The 22930-nt window shown below is 43.2% G+C and overlaps 1 protein-coding gene across 2 annotated transcripts; it reads left to right on the top strand.

Moving 5' to 3' along the window:
• Nucleotides 1-1056: 1056 nt before the first annotated feature.
• Nucleotides 1057-22323, top strand: LOC105932700 (zinc finger DHHC-type palmitoyltransferase 5). Of its 2 annotated transcripts, none has more exons than XR_002428705.2 (12): nt 1057-1191; nt 4269-5583; nt 7844-7965; nt 8132-8289; nt 10758-10930; nt 11052-11154; nt 11271-11362; nt 11611-11743; nt 12146-12254; nt 13556-13662; nt 16198-17238; nt 20935-21020. XR_002428705.2 is itself a non-coding variant. In XM_012871949.3 (12 exons), the coding sequence occupies exons 2-12, from the start codon at nt 5435-5437 to the stop codon at nt 21038-21040; spliced, it is 2187 nt and encodes a 728-aa protein (XP_012727403.2). In that variant the 5' UTR covers nt 1057-1191; nt 4269-5434; the 3' UTR covers nt 21041-22323. The 2 variants fall into 2 exon arrangements, 1 of the variants encoding a protein (XP_012727403.2); XM_012871949.3 differs by having other exon boundaries at nt 16198-17132; nt 20935-22323.
• The last annotated feature ends 607 nt before the right edge of the window (nt 22324-22930 follow it).

Genomic DNA, 22930 nt, shown 5'->3' with positions numbered 1-22930 from the left:
AGGGGGCTGATTGATTTGACTGCTCTGGAATAAAAACTGTCTTTGATTCTGGTGAATTTCACTTTTGAAGACCTGCTTGAAACTTTTACTAGATGGGAGGGGGGGGAGGAATGTGCCTGGGGTGATCGGAGTCTGTTGCAATTACATTGGCGTTCCTTTGGAGTCTGCAGGTTTAAATGCCCATCAGCTGTGATCCAATAATGCGTTCTTGAATGGATTTTGCTTGACAGTCAAAGTTAGGGTTAAACCTGCTGATGACGTGTCTTTTCCTGCCACAGTTTTTCCTTCCACTTAACTTTCCATCAAAATGCTTGGATACAGCACTCTGAACAACGAGCTTCTTCAGCAATGGCCTTTTCTCGCTCGACCTTCTTGTGGAAGATGTCCAGTCAGCAGTCTTCCCCATGTTTGTGCAGCCTGCGGACCCAGACTAAGAGACTATTTAGAGTCTCAAGAAACCTTTGCAGATGTTTTGAGCTGGTTAGCTGATTAGTGTGTGAAACCACCACTCTCTAATATTTAACCTTTTTACAATATTAAAATTTTCTGTGACCCTGGATTCTGGGTTAGCATGAACCGTAAGCCTTAATCATAACAATGACAACAAATAGAGGGAGACATTTCAAGCCTTTATGTGTAATTAATCTATATAATATATGAATACATGAATTAAACTTGAAATATGTGTGTATTACATAACAATAAGGTTATTTTAGCTACAAACTCACAGTTCGTCTAAAAATTATAAAAGTCACGTGCATTGTTAAGATATGTATTGAAAATAAAACAACGCTACGTCATAAAGAAATTTTACACACACTATTTTACGATTGGAGCACAACCATTGATAATAAAAACAGCCATAATCAACGCTTTAGGGCCTAAATATCCGTATTATATACAAAAAAAATACTTTTTCTTTTTGATTAAATTATTTATTTATTAAAATGTATTATTTTTAAGGAACATTAAGCGGTCCCCTCATACTGTACGCTGTCGTTGTTCTTGGAGGCCACGCCCCCCTCGGCTTCTGATTGGCTGCTCTTCCAACCTGGGGGAACGACGAGCTAGTTCCTGGATTCCGATGTCGGCCTAGAAAGCAGCTAAATAGTTTGCTGGTGGCTAACTCAAGGAGGATTTAAACGACCCCCACACACAACAGGAGCGACAGCTCAAACCGTCGACATTGGGGTACGTGTCTTATCGCTCTCTTTAACCACTGTTTTGATAAAAAGTCTCCACATTTGCAGCCTCGAATCCCCAATGCGAGCTTCGCGCTGTGAAGCTCTTATGCTAGTCAGGTAACTGACGCTAGCTCAACTCCTGTAGCTGTGGTAAAAAGAGCGAGGAGTGTCGCAAAAAAAAGAAGAGAAAAACTTTCGAGGCTGGGTTTAAAAAACAAAACAGCCAGTGAGTAATTAGTTTATATTACTTATTGTTGCTCGCTTGAAATGAAACCGGAAACGAGGATTGCCCGTAGCCGGCGTATTGGTGTTTTTAATGAGAATCTGCGCTGGGAGCAGATTATGGGTTAACGTTAGTTGACTCGCCTGGCCTTACTCCTTAAACCCACCTCGTCTTGTCATACATTTAATCATCTCCTGTCCGTTTTTATTTATTTATTTATTTTTATTTATATTTTTAAAGCAAAACGCTACAAACCTTGGTCCGGAAACCAAAAAAAAAATTAAAAAAGAAACTAAAAGGCTGCCGTGTGGGCCACTTAACGGTGCAGGGTTGTAGTAGTAGTGGCATGGCAGCCACAGCCCGACACGGAGATTTTAGGATTAACATCCATTATAGTCTGGTTGGGGGAGTGATGATTAACAAGCAGAGCATCGGCTCCGGCTCCTTGTTACCCGTTTTGCGGGTGATTGTTGGACAAAGGGGTGTGTCCACCAGACGATCGGATTACGCCGTTAACGGTGGCTCTGTTCGCGGTCGGTTCACGCCTCACCGACTGGTTTTTCTTTCGGGAATTACGAGCCGTAAGGAAATTAGTGTGTGTGTGTGTGGCGGACGGTCGTCTCCACGTTGTTTCCAGTACTGGGAGGTGTTTTCCTCTCTCCGCCTGAGGGCTTCGGCGTTACAGCTGTCTGACAGCAGGCGGTTGGACAACTTCTGCAAAGAGCTGGAGGACCGGAGGACTCATCTGTCAGTGAGAGGAGACGGAGGGAAACCAGGCTGTCCAGATCTACCCTCCCCAAACTTCACTGTACAGCGCCGTGCAAAAGTATTAAAACAAATGTTCTCACGTGTGTGTTTTTTTGGGGGGGATTTTGTGTGACTGACCAACGCAAAGTTGCATTGTTGTTAATCGGAAAAGAATTTGCTATCTGATTGTCTTTTTTTTTTTCTTATTGTTGTTGTTTGGACTCGTTCCTTTTGGCTCATCACTGCTGACAAACACATTTCTGTGCAACTGCAGATGTAAGATTTCTGGTGTATGCTTCGTTGCACTTCTGCAGACCGAAGGTAGGCCTGGTCGATATAGGAGGAAAAAAAGCATATTGATTAATATAGATAATTATCAACAAATTCAAAACGTGTATTTTAAAGTGCAGCTCTGGCCATTTTATTCTGTTGCCTAGCGACCTATTTTTAGATGCAGAACACACAAACGGTGAATTCAAATTCAAACCTTTTTATTCAACCAACTTTTTACCAAAACTGCAAGTTTTTAAAAAAGGTGTGAACTCTTTAAAGGGGTCGGAGCTTTCCTTGGTCTGCGTTTGTGATTGGTTGGGGGTGTAAAGACTGTAATACTAACCTACATGATTGGCTAGAATGCAAAAGGAAGAAAAACTGTTCCAATGAACGTTTTGTAGACTCTTTTTTTTATCATCAATATACGTCTATCGATCGATATATATATTGTTATTGAATAATAGCAGCCCTAACTGAAGGTTTTGCCCATTCTTCTGGGCGAAGCAGCTCCACCTGAGTTCAGAGGCAGCACCTGGAAACATTATATTTTAAGTCTTGTCATGGATTGGTGAAATTGTGGATTTGAATTTAGGTCTGGGCCTTTATTTGTCCCGTCTAAAGGCTGGCTCACACGGCAGGATTTTAAAATTTTAAGATTTTTCAAAGCCTGAGAGACACCGGTCAGACGGCGAGCTCAACACACCACACACAAACAGATTTCGCTTAAGAACATTCAGATATCAGACGGAAAATATTGCAAATCCTCTCAAGATCAAATGTGAGTTCAGAATAAATAAACATGGACGACCAGGAAGAATAATGGCGATAGTCTGTGGACTGATTTTAACAGAGAGAAAAACATAACAAAAAGAAAAGCCGTTGGTTAAAGAAGCGGAGACTGTTTGCTGCACTGTGAAATGGTGGTGAGTTAGTTTTCTTTTTTTTTTCCTCTTGGGGAATCCCTCACCTCGCTTTCTGATTGGCTACACATCACATTCAACAGGCAGCGTGCTCGTTTGTCTTCAGGGGACACCACACACGCTAGGATGTCGGGGCAAGACAATCCAACATGTTGAATATCCCTGATTTGAGGTTGGAGCGGTCCCCTCGTTCCACACAGCGGACCAGATCGCCCTTAACACGCTGATAATCGGGGGCAGAGATCGGGCTAAAAATCCTGCCGAATGAAGCAGCCTTAACCGTTTTATTGTAGCTGCATTTTCACAGCAGTCAGCGTTGCCCGCCTGAAAGGTAAACTCTATCCCCTTCATAGTTAACATGGTGCCATGCTTGGTCGCTGTTCTGATTACGGCTGTCCTTGGCTGGCCTGTTGCTTTGCGGTTGGGATGGGATGTTGGTTAGAAACCCTAAGTGTGCTTTAAACCTCCTCACAGCCTTATCCCTGACCAATCTGCTGCATTCTTTGGTCCTCGTGATGCTGTCTGTTCATCAGTGTCCTCCGACAAACCTCATGCCTTCACAGAACAGCTGGATTCATACTAACGTTAAACAACTGTTACTAATAAGGAGACTTCTAAAGGTGTTTGGTTGTATGTTAATTAGGGGATTTGTGTGTGATTTCACGAGACAAAGACGATTCATGATTCAGATGCTGTTTTAAGGAAAACACAGGGATTACTTTTGTTTATTGCCATTTGGTTTACTGTGTAAACAACTCCTAAGTCAAGTAGTTTTTGCATAATCCTACTGTCTAATAGCAGCAGTGTGCTGTGCAAGAGCCAAGCTAATTCACAGCTTTTTAAAGCTAGAATTATTTGTTTTAGATTTTGCACATTGATAGTTTTCTTGTGTGTAATGTGTTTTGATTGTTCTCGTTTCAGGTCATCTCCAGCTGTTAATCCTCAGAGCCAGGGGATGAAGGAGGACCTGGAACCAAAGAGAACAAGAGGGCTGACATGTCTGCGTCTACATGATGCCCTAGCCTGTGCGTGGCTTTCTTTAAGGGATGCAGAATGAGAGAGGGCGGCTCTCTGAAGAGAGTTTGGAGGCGGGAAAGGTCCCTGCTGCAGCCATCGCTAGCCAAGCACAGTTGCACCTTCCTGAGCCGCATCGGTCTTCCTAATGGAATGAGTTGATCTGTCACAGCATCAAGAGTCCTCGCTGAAGACTGAAACGGGCTCATGTTGGATGTTTGAGGGCTTTTTACCTATTAATGCAAGGACATTCATTGTTTTTTTTAACTTAAAAAAAAACCCATCTGAACTTTTGTTTGATGTTGTGAAGCTTCCCACAACTGGCCTGAAAGTGGATTTGTTTTAGTTGGGACTGAGTTTGAAATACCACAACTGTCCCCTCCTGCCACCATCCTCGGTTTCTTCCACCCACCCAGTGCCTAAATAAACCCCCCCCCCCCCCTCCCCGGGAAGACGACGTCTTCGGCAGCTGCTCCGCTCAATCCTCTCTTCTCCTCCGTGGGCTCCTGCTCTCTGTCTGATGGACTACCTCTTTAACTCGCTCTCCTTTTTATACTCTTACCCTCTGAACGGGATCATCGAAACGCAAGCACAGCGACGGACATTTAAATAAACACTAATCCATCTCTGTGCATGTATTTTTATTTTTATTTTTTCTTCATACGTGCACAGTGGTGTTTATAACGTTGCATTATTGCACCAAATACAGCTACATTAAGCCATACGCGGTAATATTTATTAATTGCATACGTATATTTTTGTATTATTTTGCTCCCGTGTGCAGATTCAAAGTATGCATACAAGCTGATTACCTGCAAGAAGCCGTGCACATCCAAGTTCTGTGTATCGCTGCTTTAACACGGTTTTGTATCGGCGTGTCCGGAGACATTTTTGAAGCCTGCACACATGTTTCCTTTCAGTCTCTGCTCTGCCTAGTGTTGGTTTTCCGGTCTGCAGCCATGGCCCCCCATGGCTCTTAATCCCTTAAATCATCATTTGGAGCTGTAAAAAACCCCGCTTTACAGTCGGTATCTACCTGCCTCTCTTCTTCCTCCCTTCTGTCTCTTTCACTGATGCCCAGTTTCAGTGGTGGGGTGGTTGGGGGAGGAGTAGGGGGCCCAGCTTCTGCTCCTCCCCGTCCTTTTCGCCCCAGCCGATATGTGCCGGTGTCTGCAGCCACCACTTTCCTGGTTGGGTCCACGACGCTCTTCTTTTGCTTCACGTGAGTCTTTGTTTATTTATTCACGAAAGCTGCCTCGATTTTTTTAAAGTGAGAAAAACACAGTTGGCAATGTATATTTCAAGAAATCTGCATATCTAAATGTCTACAGTTACGTTTCGTTATACTAAAGTATCATTCTAAAGTTGAATCATTTCAGTAATTCAAATCAAAAAGTGAGATTCACGGCAGATTATTAAGACACCAACCTTTTGTGTATTTAAATGTACAAGATGGCTGATTGATGCTAATTAAAGTCCAACATTCTGTTTCTGAAATAATTAGGGGGAACAACCTGATCCCCAAAAAGGATTTTTACTACAGAAATGGTGGCTTAGTCCAGCGTTTTCATGTCTTGTTCAGTGTTTGTACTCAACCCTCGTTGTGTTGTTTCATGGAGGCGATCAGCTTTAGTCGAGTTTGGTGTCGCTCGTTTTCCCTCCCAACAAATACCTCATAGTGTCTTTTGCTGGCCGCTCAAGCACAGTGATGTCATGTTGATGAAACCAAGTGTTAGTGCTGCTGGCAGTGTGGGCAGATGCCAAAGATGCCAAGTTGTGCTGTAAAATGAGATCCTCATCCAGCTTTTCAGCAGAGGGAGGTATGCAGTGCACAGCTGAGTTGACCTTTGACTTGATAAACCTAGATTTCCAAATAAAAAGCTGAATGTATTTTGATCTGAAAAGTAGACTTAGCTTGGACCATTTAATAAGAAGTTTGGGCTTTTTTTTTTCTTACTTGGGCAACTTGAGATGCTTCTAATGAACGTTTTGGTTCAGGAGTTTCAAACACATAGATTAATTCAATTTCAATTAAATTTTATTTATATAGCGCTAATTCATGAAACATGTCATCTCAAGGCACTTTGCAAAGTCAAATTCAATCAGATTATACAGATTGGTCAAATATAAGGGAACCATTTGATTGCATCAAAGTCCCGACAAGCAGCATTCACTCCTGAAGAAGCGTAGAGCCACAGGAAGAGTCATTTGCATTGTCCATGGCTTTGCAGCAATCCCTCATACTGAGCAAGCATGAAGCGACAGTGGGAAGAAAAACTCCCCATTAATCCAGCAACTCATGTAGGGATGCACGATATACGAGCGTTAACATCGGTATCGGCCAATGTTAGTCATTTTTTTTAACATATCGCTATCGGTCCGATATGTTAAACTGGACCGATATTAACGACCAGTATTTATTTTCTTTGTGCCTGTGTTTCAAGAGGGTAGGGGTGTTGGTCATGCAGTTTTCATTTGGTCATGTCACAGTGATGCGTCGCAGCCAGGATTTTGGGGTTTTTATATGAAGCAGAGATTTCAAATAAATAAATAAATACAGTGTAATTCTGGGCTATAACCCATATTAAAAAAATCAGCAAAGATTTTAGTTGGTACAAAATTTGGCCATCACAAAAACATAAATGTTTGTGCGCGCACATTGGTTATGGGACATAACAGCAATATTAACACAAATTTTCATATGGGTGCATCCCTACGTTGAAGGCAATGTCCTGCAGCCATCTGTGTGTCGGCTCTTGAAGGACTCCAGCCACAATTCACACCTTATTAATATCCCCTGAACTCTGGAGTAGTCTCAGGAGGACCGCGTGTTTTCCTTTGACTCGTCTCCATTAATGTGGTTGGTTACTGCAGTCTGTGAACCGCCAGCTTCTGGCTCTCTGGTGGCTTCACCCTCCTGGGGAACGGCGTCGATTACTGCCCTCTAGACATCTAGTCCCCAGCCTTCCCCATGGTTGTAATGACTTTACCATAATAGTTTTAATTTTTTTTGATAAATTAGGATAAATAGAGGCTTGAAACCTAACATGGTGTTTCACAAACGCATGTATGAGTTTCACTTTTGCGTTGAATTACCGACGTTTTTCGACTGACATTCTGATTCACGAAGATGCTCCTGTGTCTAAACGCGTATTAAAAGTAGCCGTCTTCGTGGTTTCTGTAACTTTCATGTAATGGGAGTGAGAATTTACAGACCACTATAGCCATCTGTTGAGCAGCACCCCCGCTGGTTTCACACCATCACACCTGTGAGCTCTGAGTGTGGCATAAATTTAGCCTCTCTGCCGTCTCAGTGCAAGCGTTTAGGAGTTGGCTTGCCTTCCTCAGAGACTCCTCATCAGCTGCTGATGGGATGTGAAAACCGCACGTTGTGTGTCTTTATAACAGTATAGACATCGGAATGTATTAGAACCGATTATTTACGTTTTTTTATGAATTATTTAAATGAATATCCCCTCCAGGTGCCCATGGTTAACGGAGAACATCTCCAGTGTCATTCCCATCTACGTCGCTGTGATCTTCCTCTTCACACTTGCCAACTTTTGCATGGCGACATTCATGGATCCTGGCGTCTTCCCCAGAGGTAATTAAATAATTATAAATACGGCCGTGACCCACTGCATCAGCCTAATGTAGAGCCAGAGCGGGCGCCTCCTGGGGTTTTTTCAGGACCTGAGCTGAACACGACTTCATTTAAACAAATGATGCGTTCAGTTTGTTTTTTAGCATTGTGTTTTCCTCGTCCACAGCCGAGGAAGACGAGGACAAAGAGGACGATTTCCGCGCTCCTCTCTACAAGACGGTTGAGATCCGAAACATCCAGGTGCGGATGAAGTGGTGCGGGACCTGCCGCTTCTACCGCCCGCCGCGCTGCTCGCACTGCTCCGTCTGCGACAACTGTGTGGAGGTACGCGCACTGACACCTGTGTGGGTGTTCGCAGCGATGTTCACGCAAATTAGGGAAATGTTTGACCTCATAAATGAGGTTACGCTTTAGGTTTCACTTTTGATTTTGTCCTTTGTCTCATTTTTCTTTTCTTTTTTTTGTCAAGCTGCCTCACTCTAGTTTCTTAAATATGTGCAGCGCTTTGCAGAGGTTCAGAACCTGTGGACTTCTTGACATTTTATTTGATTCACCAATACAAAGTTGTGCATTATTGTGAAGTGAAAGGTGGAAAAAAAAACAGGACTGCCTAAATATTTAGTCTTCTTAGTAGATTTGGTGCAATCAACGCTGAATGTCTTTTAGCCTTTGTCTTTCCTGGCTTAGTTTACAGATTGACATTTTTGTCCATTTTTTGTCACATTGAACTGAGAGCATCTGTGAACCCACAATTTTTTCAGTCTTGCCACATATTCTCAATTGCATTTAGGTCTTTATTTTGACTATTTAAGCTTTCAGATATGCTTTGATCTAAAGTAGCTTTGGCTGCATGTTTACGGCCGTTGTCCTACTGGAAGGCGAACGCTGATTTATAGATTTATCTGCGGTTTCCTGAAGGAGAGGAACGAGGTACAACAGATAAAGTGCCACGCCCTGATGGCCTGAATGAACTCTCCTCTAATCACGCCTTTAGGCAAATGATATGTGACGCCTGCTCTTTAATACCCTCATCATCACTGTCAATATTAAAGTCGACGGCCGCTCTTCGCCGAGCCTAGGCTGCCACCACACCCCTGGTTGGTTACGCTCTCTCATCGTGAGGTAAAGGAAAGCCACTGCTGTTGTAAGCGAGAGAAAGAGACTCCCAAAACCCGCCGAGAGCGCCTCTGTCAGGACAGAGCCTAGTCCCAACCTGATTGGCAGAGCCCACAGAACAGCTGATCACACAGCTGCACACTGTAAAATCTGCAGAGCACATAACCGGTGCAGAAAATGCAAACATCTTTGCTGTCCAGAAGCAAAAGGATGGAGATGAAAACTACAATGCTCTGCTGAGCTCACTTTAGGGAGATTTGCAGCATCTGGCCATAAGAGGAGCTTTGGCCTCAGCTGTACGCTAACTTGCTTTGTCACGATAGGACGCCATCCCGCTCCATCTTGGCTAACTAGTCCACATATTCCATCTGGTCTGCCCGGCTACAAGCGGAGATTTTGACCAGAGAGCCATCTTTGTCGGACTTGGACTAAAACGGGTCCTTCTGCTCGGAGAACACGAGGTCTTGCTGTGATATTTCAGCCTCTCCCGGCGGTTTCTGCACAAACGTTGACCCCTGCCTTTCAGGCGTGAAGCGTCGAAAGCTGAGGGCAAAATGCTCACGCGGCTCCGTCAACGCTCTTCTGGCGTGGACGGTTCCAAGGCCGACGGGATTGTTCCTGAACCAGCGGACAGGGGCCAACAAAATACCTCTGCTTCCTCGTGGGTGGTGTGATATTCCATAGTGTTGGGTTATACAGAGTGAATCACCTGAAAGGGAACCCCCAACCCACTTCCCATCTAACAGGCCTTCCTCCCAGGAACTCCTTGGCCTTCATGTTCCCTCAGGTTTACTAAAAGGAAACCCTCTGAGGCCTTCAATGAGCAGCTGTATTGATACTGGCATTAAATTACACACAGAAAGACCCTATTTACTAATTAGGTTACTTCAGAAGGCAAAGGGGCTGGATTTCATTCAGACTGAGGACTCGATATAAATGTACACCCATTTTTTTTTAGATTTTTTTTTTGGTTGTAAAAGAAAAGAAAGGGGGAGTTGAGTATAAGGCTACGTTCACACTGCAGGTCTTAATGCTCAATTCCGATTTTTTTTTTTTTTTTGTGTGGTCGTTCACATTTCCAAATATATTTTATGCGACTTGTATGTGATCTCCTGTGTGAACTGAATGCGTTCAACCTGAGTGTCCCACATGCGCACTCGAGGACGCGATGACGTCACACGTAGCAAGCGTCCTCAGTGTTTGAGGAAGTAAACATGGATTATAATGCTGGCGCGCATTTTGCGGTCATTCATTTATTTTCTAACCGGAGCTTTCTCTCCATTGACTGCTCTCCTCATTGTAGTCCGATATGGGTGTCGTCTTTCTTCCCGCTTCTGCATAGCAGGACGCAGAATAGTGACGTTTGTCGAGTATCTGTGACGTACAGGTCGGATAAATGCGACCCGGCCGTACAGACACAGGTCGCATTTGAAAAGATCAGATACGTATCGGATTCAGGACCTCATATCCAAGCGGCCTGGGTCACATTTGAAAAAATCCAATCTGTGTTGTTGAGACTGTTATAAAAGATCAGATCCAGGTCGCATGTGGGCAAAAAAATAGGAATTGGGTCACTTCAGGCTGCAGTGTGAACGTAGCCTAAGAGGTGGAAGCTGAGTGTTTCCTTAGGATTTCTCTGTTTGTGTATTAACTCTGACTCTTCTCGTTTCTCCCAGGATTTTGACCACCATTGCCCCTGGGTGAACAACTGTATTGGCCGAAGGAATTATCGCTATTTCTTCCTCTTTTTGCTGTCTCTGACCACCCACATCATGGACGTGTTTGGCTTCGGCTTGGTTTACGTCCTGCATCACCCCCAGGAGCTGGACACGCCACATGCTGCTGTCACGTATCCTTTAAAAAAACCTCATTTTTGAAGTCCTCAACGTGCAGAACGGGGCTGTATTTTTACCATTTTAAGTCCTGTTTGTAAATTGTTTCTTTATAATGTCCTTAACCCCGCCTGCCAGTATGGCTGTGATGTGCGTAGCCGGTCTGTTTTTCGTCCCAGTTGCCGGCCTGACTGGCTTCCACATAGTGTTGGTGGCCCGCGGTAGGACCACTAATGAACAGGTACAAACGAGCTTAGTGTGCGTCGTTGTATCTCCCCGGCAGGTGTATATATATTTTTTTTTTTTCTACTTTTGAAATCCATTTGAGCTGGAGTTTGTTTTTCTTTCCCACTTTAGGTGACGGGGAAGTTCAGAGGAGGCGTCAACCCTTTCACCAGGGGCTGCTGGAGGAATATTTCCCATGTTCTCTGCAGCCCCCAGGCCCCGAGGTCAGCAAACCCTCTCGTCTAGACCCGTGTCGTCCAAAATCCTTTTCCTGCTCCCGACTTCTCCACATTTTACTCACTCTTCCATTTTTCCCATCCTACTGTCCCCAGCTGTGTTTAGCTGCAGGAACAGATGAGTGTGGGCGTTCCCTGTGAACACATTGTGTTCTTCAGTGGGAGCTCCACGCTGTTGACGCCGTTTACTGTTTAATCTCTAAACAATGGAGCTTAAATATATGTATTTGTTGCAGGTACATGGGCCGATGGTGGAACCGTCACACGGTGGAGATACAGCCACCGTTTCTCAGACCGGCTCTCACCGAGGCGCAGCTAGAAGCGAAGATTCTGGACAACGGCATCCAGAATGACCGCCACAGCACCAGGGTGAGTTGTTTGCTGTCCTAAAGCCATTATACAGCTATTATACAGTTAAATGTGCTTTTATTATGCAGAATATTGGTCTGGAAGCAGGAAGGTCTGTTCCTCTTACTTTTCAATCTTTGAAAAACACCCTTCTTGTTTTTTTTTTTTTGTTTGTTTTTTTAAACCCTTTTTAGTCAAAGCAAATATCAGAGCTATGCCTAAAAGGTCTACCTTTTACAGATGAAACTCACATTAAAGACTCAAACAGGAATTTTTTACCCTTTAAAGGTGTTTTCTAGGTGTTTTAGCTGGCTCTAGTCTCTGGAATGTTTTATTTCAGTCTCTGTGTTTTTAACTCACTTATCTAGTCAGTGTATGCCCCCCCCCCCCCCCCCCCCTAACAATTAACTGTGTCTTCTCCAGTCTAAGAGCAGTCTGGATCAGATGGAGAGCCAGTCAGCAGACATGGAAGCTCCGCCTCCTCCCAAGCCGGATTTTCGTTACCCGGGTCTGCCCCGTGCCGACACAGAAGGTTAGAGACTATTTCACTTCAGACATTTGGGGGAATTTCCTTTTCTTTTTCCTGCTTAACACGAAGGACGTTATGGAAACTATGGAGGGACGCTGCCTGCGACCTCTACTATGAAGCTCAGTCCGGTTTTCCTATTTTTCTTAAATAATTTCTTGCTTCCCCTGGTCTGGAAGCTGTTATTTGTGTTTTGTTATTTACCCAAAAGTGACCAACTTTCTGTTATTCCTCTCTCAATTTGTTAATCATACAATTCAACCAATGAAACCAACTCAACTACTGATAGAGGAGGGCGGGTCACTACATTTTACCAACAGCCTCTCAACAAGAGTTGTGAATCTAAGTTAATATAAAATGCACTGATGGGCAGCAGCGCCGCTACATGTAGCGAAGCCATTAGTTAAACTACATTTTCCAGTAGCTTGACCGTAGCGTCGCTGCTTTATAAATCAAGTAACTTTCCTGTAGTGGCGTTATTTTTTTGATCAAGTAGCGACATAGCGTCCACAAACGCTACAAAATCCAGGACATAACTAAGAAATTAAACCAGTTTTGCTATTTTGAAACAACATTCAGAGTGAACAATCAATCTGAGTTGTTGGTTGGACATGTTCATGCGCGAGCTTCCACTTTGCCTCTCCTGTCTGTATCTATCGAAACATGCGCATGCATACGGCAGTGGAATTTATGGCAAGCCGATTAGGCAAATACTCGCCCTTACAATAACGTGCAGTTCCAACCCGTATTTTACGTGAGCGCGCGTTTTTTACGTCACTGCGCGTGCCATCTCTGTTCAAACTGGTCCCACAACGTTGAGAGCATGGGATCATCCAAAATGTCCTGGTATGCCAAAGCAGCAAAACGACCCACACCAACATCCCCCTCCACCAAACGTTACACCCGGCACAGTCCAGTCAATGTCAGCTTTATTTATATAGCACATTTAATGCAGATACCTCTGTCCAAAGTGCCGTACACACAGCAAACAATATAAATATATAAAACGACAAATACATGAAATAAGAAGAGAAGTGTAAATACTAATAACAATAATAGAATCTGCTCAGCTTGAGTTAAAGTGATTGAAACTCTGTATCAACTATGTTTAAATTATAAATAGTAGAACTATGCTAGGCTCCAGCAGAACAGGGTTGACTAATAGCTAAATGCAAAGCTCCCTTTTACTGCAAAGAGCAAATCTGAATTTGAGACATTGATGAGACGCTTTATCGTCTGTGCAAACATGAACGTGTTTTTTTTAAATAGTTACTGCAGCCTCTCACTTTTGCTTCCTCGTCTTGCAGCGAGCAGCTTGTTGTCCGAGGCTCCGCCCACACCACTGATGTACAAGTACCGACCAGCCTACAGCAGCCCAGGGAAAAACCACGCCGCTGTCACACACCCAAATAAGGTACATTTGATTTTCACCGCACCGATCTCAAAGTGTTGATGTCGGCGTTCACAGCATGCCGTGTGCAGAGAAATCTGACCTCCACCGTCGCTCGTACTGAAACGGGGGAAATAAATTTCAATGCCGTTTTTAATGTAGACACAAAATTGTTAAAATCAAGACGAGCTAATTTACTAAAATGCCGTTTTTCAGCTGTTTGCATGAGGAGGAAACAAGAAGAGGAGAAAAAGCACTGAGCTGTGTCTAAATGTTTTAAGTTGTCTGGAGGCAGCTGTGTCCGCCTTTTGCTTTCATTTGTAACATAAATACCCTTCTTTTTGTTTTTACTTTAAATTGATCGTTCAGTGGCCCTCGGTCGAGCAGTAAGTTTAACTGTGTGTGTGTGTGTGTTTTACCCCCCCTGGCTGTCTGTGTGTTTGACTGGATCTACCCTCTCCCTTCAGACTGCATTGACTGGAATGTGCAGTTCATCTCTCATGTGTATTTGTATTTCCATTTTACGTGTTTACACACATAAGTCTTTTGACATGGAGCCTGAAAACCAGTCAATGTTTCTAAATCAGTAGTGTGATGACGGAGTAGAGCACCAGTTCAGCATCCAATGCTCCCCCAGCACTCTTTTTTTATGTCTTTTTACAGTCTGTGCAAAAAACTCTTTACAGGTGCATCTCGATAAATTGTTAAATTATCAAAAAGCTAATTTGTAATTCTAATTGCGTATAACTCATATTGTCACTGCACACAGGATGATGATTATGGCATACAGCTTATTCGCTCTCCACAAATCGCTTCATTTTTAACGAATTACTGCGTCAGTGCGGCGTGGCATGGCCGTTCAGGTCCGGTGTTGAAGGAAACCCAGTTTAATTCCCTGTAGGATCTGGATCAGCCACTTCTGCAGGGACAGTGACGGCATAGTCCATAACGCTCGTCAACAAGAGGGAAGCATGAAGAGCTCTAACCTTGGACGTGATAATTCACAGCGGACCAACACCAGCAGATGTGGAAACCTCACACCAGAACTCGAGCAACTTAGGCTACGTTCACACTGCAGCCTGAAGTGACCGATTTTTTTTTTTTTTTTTTTTTTTGCCCATATGCGACCTGGATCTGGTCTTTTCATGACAGTCTGAACAACACAGATCAGATTTTTTTTTTTTTTAAATGCGACCCAGGCCACTTGGATATGTGGTCCTGAATCCGATACGTATCTGATCTTTTCGACCTGTGTCTGTACGGCCGGGTCGCATTGATAATTGACAAACGTCACTAACGGTGAACCTAGCTATGCCAAAGAGGTTGGCTTAAAAAAAAAAAAAAAAAGGTTTGCTATTGTGCGGTAACAAACACCTGTTGCAAGTCAATACAGCCCCACAGCAACGCGTTTACTCACTGCTATGGCCGCCGAAGATGTGTTTTTAAGTGAGAGCGCTAAAGAGATCCGTTCAGACGCACATTAATGTTGCCTTTGTCATTCGAAAAATATGAATAAAGTCCGTATCAGTAAAGCCGCTCACGTCGCTAAAATTTGGCTCTCTTCCTCTTCGATCTTCTTAAAAAGATTGCGTTGGTAATGTTCTGGCTCCGGTTGGAGAATAACGTAAAGAACGCAAGATACGCTGCAGCATTACGATCCATGTTCACGTCCGCAAACAATGAGGACGGTTGCTACTTATGATGTCATTGCGTCCTCTACTGCACATGCGGGACACTTAAGCTGCATGAATGCAGTTCACACAGGAGATCACATACAAGTCGCATATATTTGGAAATGTGAACGGACACGCAAAAAAATCTGATTTCACAAAAAAAATCGGAATTGAGCATCAAAGCCTGCAGTGTGAACGTAGCCTTAGACTTTGAGCTTCTCATTTCTTCTTCTAGATTCTGGGACCTTGATTTCCAAATGAAATGCAAAATTTGGTTTTAAATGAAAACCTTTGGACCACTTTTTCTCCTTTAGCCCATAAAAGATGCTTCTGACGTTCACAGAAGTTTTAACCCAAGAATTTCAACAGTTGTAGTCCAATTCCCTTGAAACGTCGGCGTGTTGAGCCTCTGATTGCAGTCCATGTCTTATGAATCTCCCAGAAAATCTGTGACGAACTCTGCTTTATAGTCTTCTCCTGGCATTTTTAACCACGCTTCGTCCTTCCACTCAACTTTCCATTAATAGACTTACATATGGTCATAAGCAGCCATCTTCGTCAGTAATGCCCTTTTGTGGTTTGACCCCAAAGATCCTTGTTTATCGGTCTTCTGGATTTCTAGTTTTCAGGAAAAACTGGGTTTGCCGTTTTTGATCGCTGTAAGCCATAATCATCCAAACGACCTTTGTGTAATGACAATATTAGTTTCACTGTTTTGAATTGAGTGCTGAAAGTGTTTTTTCTAATTTTATTGAGATGCACCTGTACTTTCTTTATTGCTCCTGAGCTTAGATGGAAGTTTTCATCGTTCTGCCTCCACTTTTCTCCTCGCCCTGTCTCCTTCTCTACCTGTGCTCCGTTTCTCCTCCTTCTCTCCTCTCCGCAGATGACCCGCGGGGAGAGCCTTGACTCTCAGTCGCCGTCCATCCTCCAGTCCAGTCGTCAGCCTAGCTACCGCTCGGAGCCCAGCAGCCTGGACGGGGCCACAGTGGTGGGAAGAGGTGTAGGGGTGCGCAGAGGGGGAGGGGACAGGGGTGAGGGCCCTGGAGGCCCTGGCGGGACCGCCGCTGTGGTGTCAGGGGGCGTGTCAGGTTACTCCCTGACTGGGCGCTCCTACACCTCCTACCCATCCTCGCTGGTTCTGTCCGCCGGCGGCTCCCGCTCCTCCAGCCTGCGCTCGGCACAGACTGTCCACAACCCGCTGGCCACGCTCCAATCGGAGGGCACCACGGACACCAGCTACAAAAGCCTGGCCAATCAGACGCCTCGGAATGGCAGCCTGTCCTACGACAGCCTTCTGACGCCATCCGAGAGCCCGGAGTTCGAGTCCGCCGCCCATGAGCTGTCACCACAGAGGCCTCACGCTCCGCTCCCCTCGCCGGCCGGATCGGGCCGGCCCGGGGCGGCGTCCCCCGGTAGCCCGCTGCAGGGCTACACGTCGCCCTTCCTCTCGGCTCAGATCGCTCAGCAGAGGGAGGGGCAGCTGCTCCAGGGCTCCACCACTTTCTCCTCCCCCCATAGGGCCTACCTCCGCGCTGTCAGCCCACCCCCTTCCTCCCCCCCCGGGCCCCCCGAGGCCCAGCACCTGCTCCATCATAACCAGAACCCGACTTCCCGAATCCCTCGCAACCCTTCCTCCTCATCCTCTTCCCCCGGGGCTCGCTCGCTAGACCCCCCTGTCTCCCCGCCGCCCCGTGGCCTCTCCCTCAGCAAGTCCCCGGTTCACATAGGGGAGACAGGATCTCGGCACAAACCCCGGCCCGCAGGGCTAGGCGCTGTGCTGGGAGGGGGAGGAGTTGGAGGAGGGCAACAGGCTCCACAGTGAGTAGTGATCCGTCACCAGAGTCGCCAGCCTGCCACTCTTCTCCTTTTTCTACTGTTTTTCTTTCCCGGTTTGTGTCAGCCTGTCTCTTCCCTCCTGATCTGTGTGAGTCCTCCTTCTTCTCCTACATAGTTTACATTGAGTCTGTACGTGTTTACTTGCAACTGATTGGTGTGTGTGTATATGGAAATGTGATTTTATTTATTTTTTTGTCTTTTAACTGGTTGGAATCTATAGTTCGGTACTTAAAGCATGCCGGTATATTTGTATTGCTCTCACAGCATGCGTTGTTCTGCTGAGTTTTATGTCTCTCGTGGTCTATTGTGACCTTCTTGTCTTTACTCACAAAATACTCTGTGCCTTGCAAAAATACCCCCCCCCCCCCCTTCCAATTTTATCATGTTACAACCGTAAACTTTAATGTTTTTTATCAGGATTCTGAGTGATGGACCATAAAGTTGTGTATCACCTAGAAGTGGAGGTAAACAGATGCATGCTTTTGACATTCACCTGTTTTAACCTCCCCCGCAGCATGATGCTGCCACTGCCATGTTTCACTGTTGGAATGGTGTGTTCAGGGTCATGTGCAAGTGTTAGTTTTTGCGTTTTGAATACGGAGTTCAACTTTGGCCCTTTTCCACATGTTTTACTTGCCCCTGTGAGGCAAACTTTACACAAGGCTACTTTCTTAAAGCAATGGTTGATTCTTTTTTTCATAATGTTTAGAGTTGCGGTGTTGAGCTAAACCCCGTTTATGTTCAGATGATGGATTGACCAATGTAGGTTAGAATATTCAGAACTGGCAGTATCGTTTAAAGGTATATAGCCACGTTATACGCTTATAAAAAAGACCAAAAACTGTTTGATCGTGATAATATAAAGTTATATTCACCAAACCTCCATCCTGATAGCGTTTTGATGGTCCTTTTTGAGGCTAAATAAGAAATAAACAGACGTGACGCCATCTACCTGCAGTATCGCAGAATTATCATAATGCCAGTTTGCTTAAATAATAAAACGGTGTTAAATAATGCCGGACCGAGCCTGACCCTCTGCAATGCCTCGCAATAAAGCGGCAACTTGGCGTGATCGAAGACCAACAGTTATTAAATACACCGACCTACGAAAACTTTAACAGCCTCATATCACAACATTTACCGTATTTTTCGGACCATGAGGCACACAAGATTATAAGGCCATTAAATATTCTCCCCAAATGTGTAATATCACTCCGCCCCTCCAGTACACACATAATATAAGGTGACCAGGTTTCTCTAATAAAAATCAGAGACATCTCTGGTTTGTGGTGCGTTCGGCTAAACTGTTCTACGTCGGGACAGCAGCAGGACCGGGTCAATACTTCTCTTTGTGCTAAACCTTTTTACTTTTATCATGACGCACTAAAATCGGGGGCATATCCGAGGACAGCTTTTGCCGGGGACAGGTCATCAAAAATGGGGACAGTCCCCCGGAAACCGGGGACGTCTGGTCACCCTATCATACTACCTGAGAGATAGAGCTATCTGTCTCTACCGTTGGGACAGAGTAGTTGGACTACACTGCCCTGTTTCTAAATAAACGTAACTTTTATATTAAATTAATTTACTAGGTTTATTGTTGCTAGAGCCTCCTGTGGGCACGGGCTGCTTTACATGAATGCACTTCTAGTTTAGACATTACAGTCAGGCAGTCTTGTAGACTGCTACGACGATCAGGTAGTAACACAGTGTACCTTGATGGTCCAAATATCCAGTGAGCAGAGCGGCTGTGTTGCATACCAAAGTCGTACTTACACATTTTGACAGATTTTGAGCACATTGTACCACATAAAATCGTTCAATAAGCACAAAAAGTACGGTAATCATAAGGTTCACCGGATTATAAGGCTCACTTTCAATTTTTGAGCCTTTTAGACTGGAAAATACGGTACTTATGTCAGGTTTAGCGTCTGCTTCAGTGAACACCAACGTTCATACTGTATTCCCAGCGACATGCTAGTCTTTTTCCCCACCTGGAATCATATTTTTTTTGGGGGGGTGGTTCCACTGGATTTTGGACCTTTCTTCATTATGCTGGTGAAGATTCTCAGTCATCCCAGGTGATGATCATTCCAAAAAAGTTAAAAAACAAAACAGCTTGTCTTTTTTTCCAAAGTTTGAAGACGTTTCGCTTCCCATCCAGAAAGCTTTCTCAATTCAAAATGTGAGGTCCACTAAGGGGTGGACATGTTTCGGTTCAATTTGCATGTTATTTAAGCCGTTTCCAGGCCTTTGTTGGGTAATAATATAAAGCTTGGAACTCCACACTAACTCCAGACATTTTGAATTGAGAAAGCTTTCCTGGATGGGAAGTGAAACGTCTTCAAACTTCGGTAAAAAGTCCAGTTGTTTTTTTTTTTTTTTGTTTGTTTTTTTAACTTTTTTTAAATAACCTTTCTTCATTGTTTCGCTGGGAGATGCTAATAGCCGTTGATCGCTTCCTTGTTTTATCCCCTGCTGTGCATTTGCAGTGACGTACTTCCATTGTTATTAGAGAAAAATACAAAAGGCTTTATTTACTGACTGAGCAAAAACAGTAAAACGGCAAAGTAATAACTAATATGCCAGCAGGACATGACAATCTTTCATGAAAACTTGGTATGCAACCAGAGTGAGCTACTGACGTATAAATAAAATAAAAAGTCAAATAACATGGCTATGCACTCTTAATAACCTAACCCTGCTTTAAACCTCTCCACAGCCTTCTCCCTGACCTGTCTAGACATAGACATAAACAATTTAATTTGTCATTTTGTATACACAAATTGCATACAGAACAAAATTTCGTTTGCATACTGCTTGTCTGTTGTGTTTCTTAGTTTTCCTGATCCTGTGTTCACTAATTTTATCTCACAAACCTCTGAGGCGTTGGCAGACCAGCTGGATTTATGCTGACAATAAATTACACAGAGGTGGACACTAGGGCTGGACGATATAGAAAAAAAGCATATCGATAAATTAGAAATCATACTGATCGAGATCAATAATTATCTAAGAAATTAAAAATATGCATTTTAAATGCAGCCCTGGCCACTTTTGCTGTTGCTTGATTACCTATTTTTAAATAAATGGATTCAAGCACAACCCTTTTTTCAACCAACTTTTTACAAAAAAAAAGAGAAAAAGAACACGTGCTCTCTCAACTCTCTGAAGGCTGATGGAGCTTTCCTGGGTTTGTGATTGGTTAGGAGGATACAATGACTGTAGTATTAACCTACATTATAGGCTAAAATGCGCTGTCTTTTTTATTTAACTTTTTATTGACCCCTGTTTTTTATAATTGAACCATACGTCTATCAATCGATATATATATATATATATATATATATATATATATATATATATATATATATATATATATATATATATATATATATATATATATATATATAAATAAAAATAATCTCGTTATTGAATTATCGTCCAGCCCTAGAGGACACTTTTTACTAATTGGGCAATCGGGTTAACACTTAGTGGCATCAGATTAAAAAGGTCTGAATACATGTTGGTCCATCACTTACAATCTCTGTAAAATACATCAAAGTTTATGGTTGTCAAGGGGTGGTAATACCTTTTGCAAGTAATTTTTTAACTATTCCATGTATTCTAAGGTTTTTTGGTGAAGAAACATTTGCTGTTTGTATCTTTTTTGTGAATGTTTAAGCCAAACTTCTCACCTCTTTGTTTTTCTCCTTTTTTTTCCTCCCCCTCCCCAAACCTCCTCTTCCCCCGCTCCTTCCCCTCTGAATAAACGTCCAACCAGGTCCACCTCTCGCCCAGTCTTGGCCAATCACACCACATCCAAACCGGTGGGTGGGGTGAAGAAGGTAACCGGCGTTGGAGGGACCACATACGAGATATCGGTTTGAGCGACGAACGTCCCGAGTGATCTTTGACCAGGAGGAGCGGGCGGTCTGTCAGGGGGGGTTGGGGGGGGGGGAGTGAAACCAGTCACATCTTGCACTTGCACTTGCGCATCTTAACCTTAGCTGGAGATTATTCATGACCGAAAGCCTCTTAGGAACGATTCTTCTGCTGTAGACTCCAGGAGATGGCTTGTCTGGTACTCATTTTATCTTTGTAATGGCACTGGTCACTATCCCCCCCCCCCCCCCACCCCCCACACACCACACACACGCCGCCAGCCTTTCTGGTTTGAACAAAGAGAAACGGAGGACGCTGATTCATCTCCCACTGGATTGGTTTTCTCCTCTTATTTTTTTTTGCCACTTTGTGAGCCATAGACTGATGTGACTGTCGTTACGGCTGGGTACAAGTACGTCTCTGAAACACACAAAACCTATTCCATGATCTGTTCTGTTGCTTTGGTACATTAAGACAAAGTATTGACAAGAGTGTCCAACACTTAAGGAAAGGTGATGCTAAATTTTTAAATGGTAGAACTGACCAAAAGAAACATCTGCACGGACCACACAGATGGGATGAGTCCAACCTATAAACAGTATCATTTAAGTTTTTGTATATTTTTTTAAATATCATTTTATATAAATGTAAAAAAAAAACAAAAAAGTCAAATTATTATAGAGTGAAAATGTCAGATATTGAAGATGATGGTGGCAGATGTATTGTATGTAATTAATCATGAAAGCCATTTCAGATGAGTCGCCTGTGCATTTTTTTTTCTTTTCTTTTGTCTTTTATATATATATATAAATTTTTGATGGCTGCATCAGCCACTTGCAAGCTCTTGTTAGTTTTTTTTTTTTTTTTTTTTTTTTTTTTTTTTTCATCCAAAGACAGAGATGAACCTTGCTGGACACCAGGAGTGGCGAAGAATAATCAAAATTATTTTTTAAGAAAGTAAAATGAAATTTTAAGCCCCACAGTTGCAACACAAGCATCTTTTGTGGAATGTACGCTTGTAATGTTTATGCTAGAAGCATTATGCAAAATCTGTTTTAGCTTTAAGATCCTTGTTTGTCTTATTAGTGTTTTTGTTCATTTTGTTTCCCCTTTTCTGTAAATTGTCATTTAGTCTTGAATGCTAGCAACCATATACGTTTGTTTTTTTTTAACTTATGTTTAGCCAAATAGAGGGTTAGAAAGGGAAAGGCTTATTTATTTCACCAGGGAAACTGCACTAATTCAGTCACGCTCTGCAGAAGAAGTCTGAATAACTTATATCACAAAAGAAAACTGTTAATGCAAGATTGGCTTGATTTATGCCTTGAGACCATTCATAGTGAATAGGCATGGGCTGGTATGAGATCCTCATGGTTTCACAGTATTACCACAAATATTAAAAAACAAAAATGTACACAGGGATATAATTGGGTTCCTTTAAAACAGAAAAACTATATATATATATATATATATATATATATATATATATATATATATATATATATATATATATATATATATATATATATATATATATATATATATATAATATAAAGCATGTACCATTTGAACCAACAGGAAAATATAATAGCTAAACAGCGTTCAACCCTCAGAGTGCAGCACTAAGACTGCTTTAAGAAAAATATTGCGGAGCTACACAAGTCCACATAAAAACCTAAGAAACTGCAAAGTGACATTAAAGTAGCACACTTAGGCCCAGTTCATGCCGTGTATCTGCAAAAAAAAAAAGTTAGCCTTGGAGTGACTAACACTTTAAAGAAGAGCTAAAACTCTGAGGTTGAAAGGGCTCATTTCTATAAACCTCGTCTTTTGTTCCCTCTAAAAATTCAAGTTGGGACTCTTACTTCTAGTCAGAGGGAAACATGTCGGTAAAA

This window comes from Fundulus heteroclitus, chromosome 23, assembly GCF_011125445.2.
Source record: "Fundulus heteroclitus isolate FHET01 chromosome 23, MU-UCD_Fhet_4.1, whole genome shotgun sequence".
Lineage (NCBI taxonomy): Eukaryota > Metazoa > Chordata > Actinopteri > Cyprinodontiformes > Fundulidae > Fundulus > Fundulus heteroclitus.
Note: the sequence above shows the minus strand (reverse complement) of the source record. Positions and strands in the feature narration are given on the sequence as shown.

Excerpts from the sequence above, each read along its gene's own strand:
- LOC105932700 (XM_012871949.3), top strand. The coding sequence starts at position 5,435 with ATGCCCAGTTTCAGTGGTGGGGTGGTTGGGGGAGGAGTAGGGGGCCCA. Across the intron at positions 7,966-8,131 it reads TCCTGGCGTCTTCCCCAGAG|CCGAGGAAGACGAGGACAAA; the intron begins GTAATTAAATAA and ends CCTCGTCCACAG. Across the intron at positions 10,931-11,051 it reads ACGCCACATGCTGCTGTCAC|TATGGCTGTGATGTGCGTAG; the intron begins GTATCCTTTAAA and ends CCCGCCTGCCAG.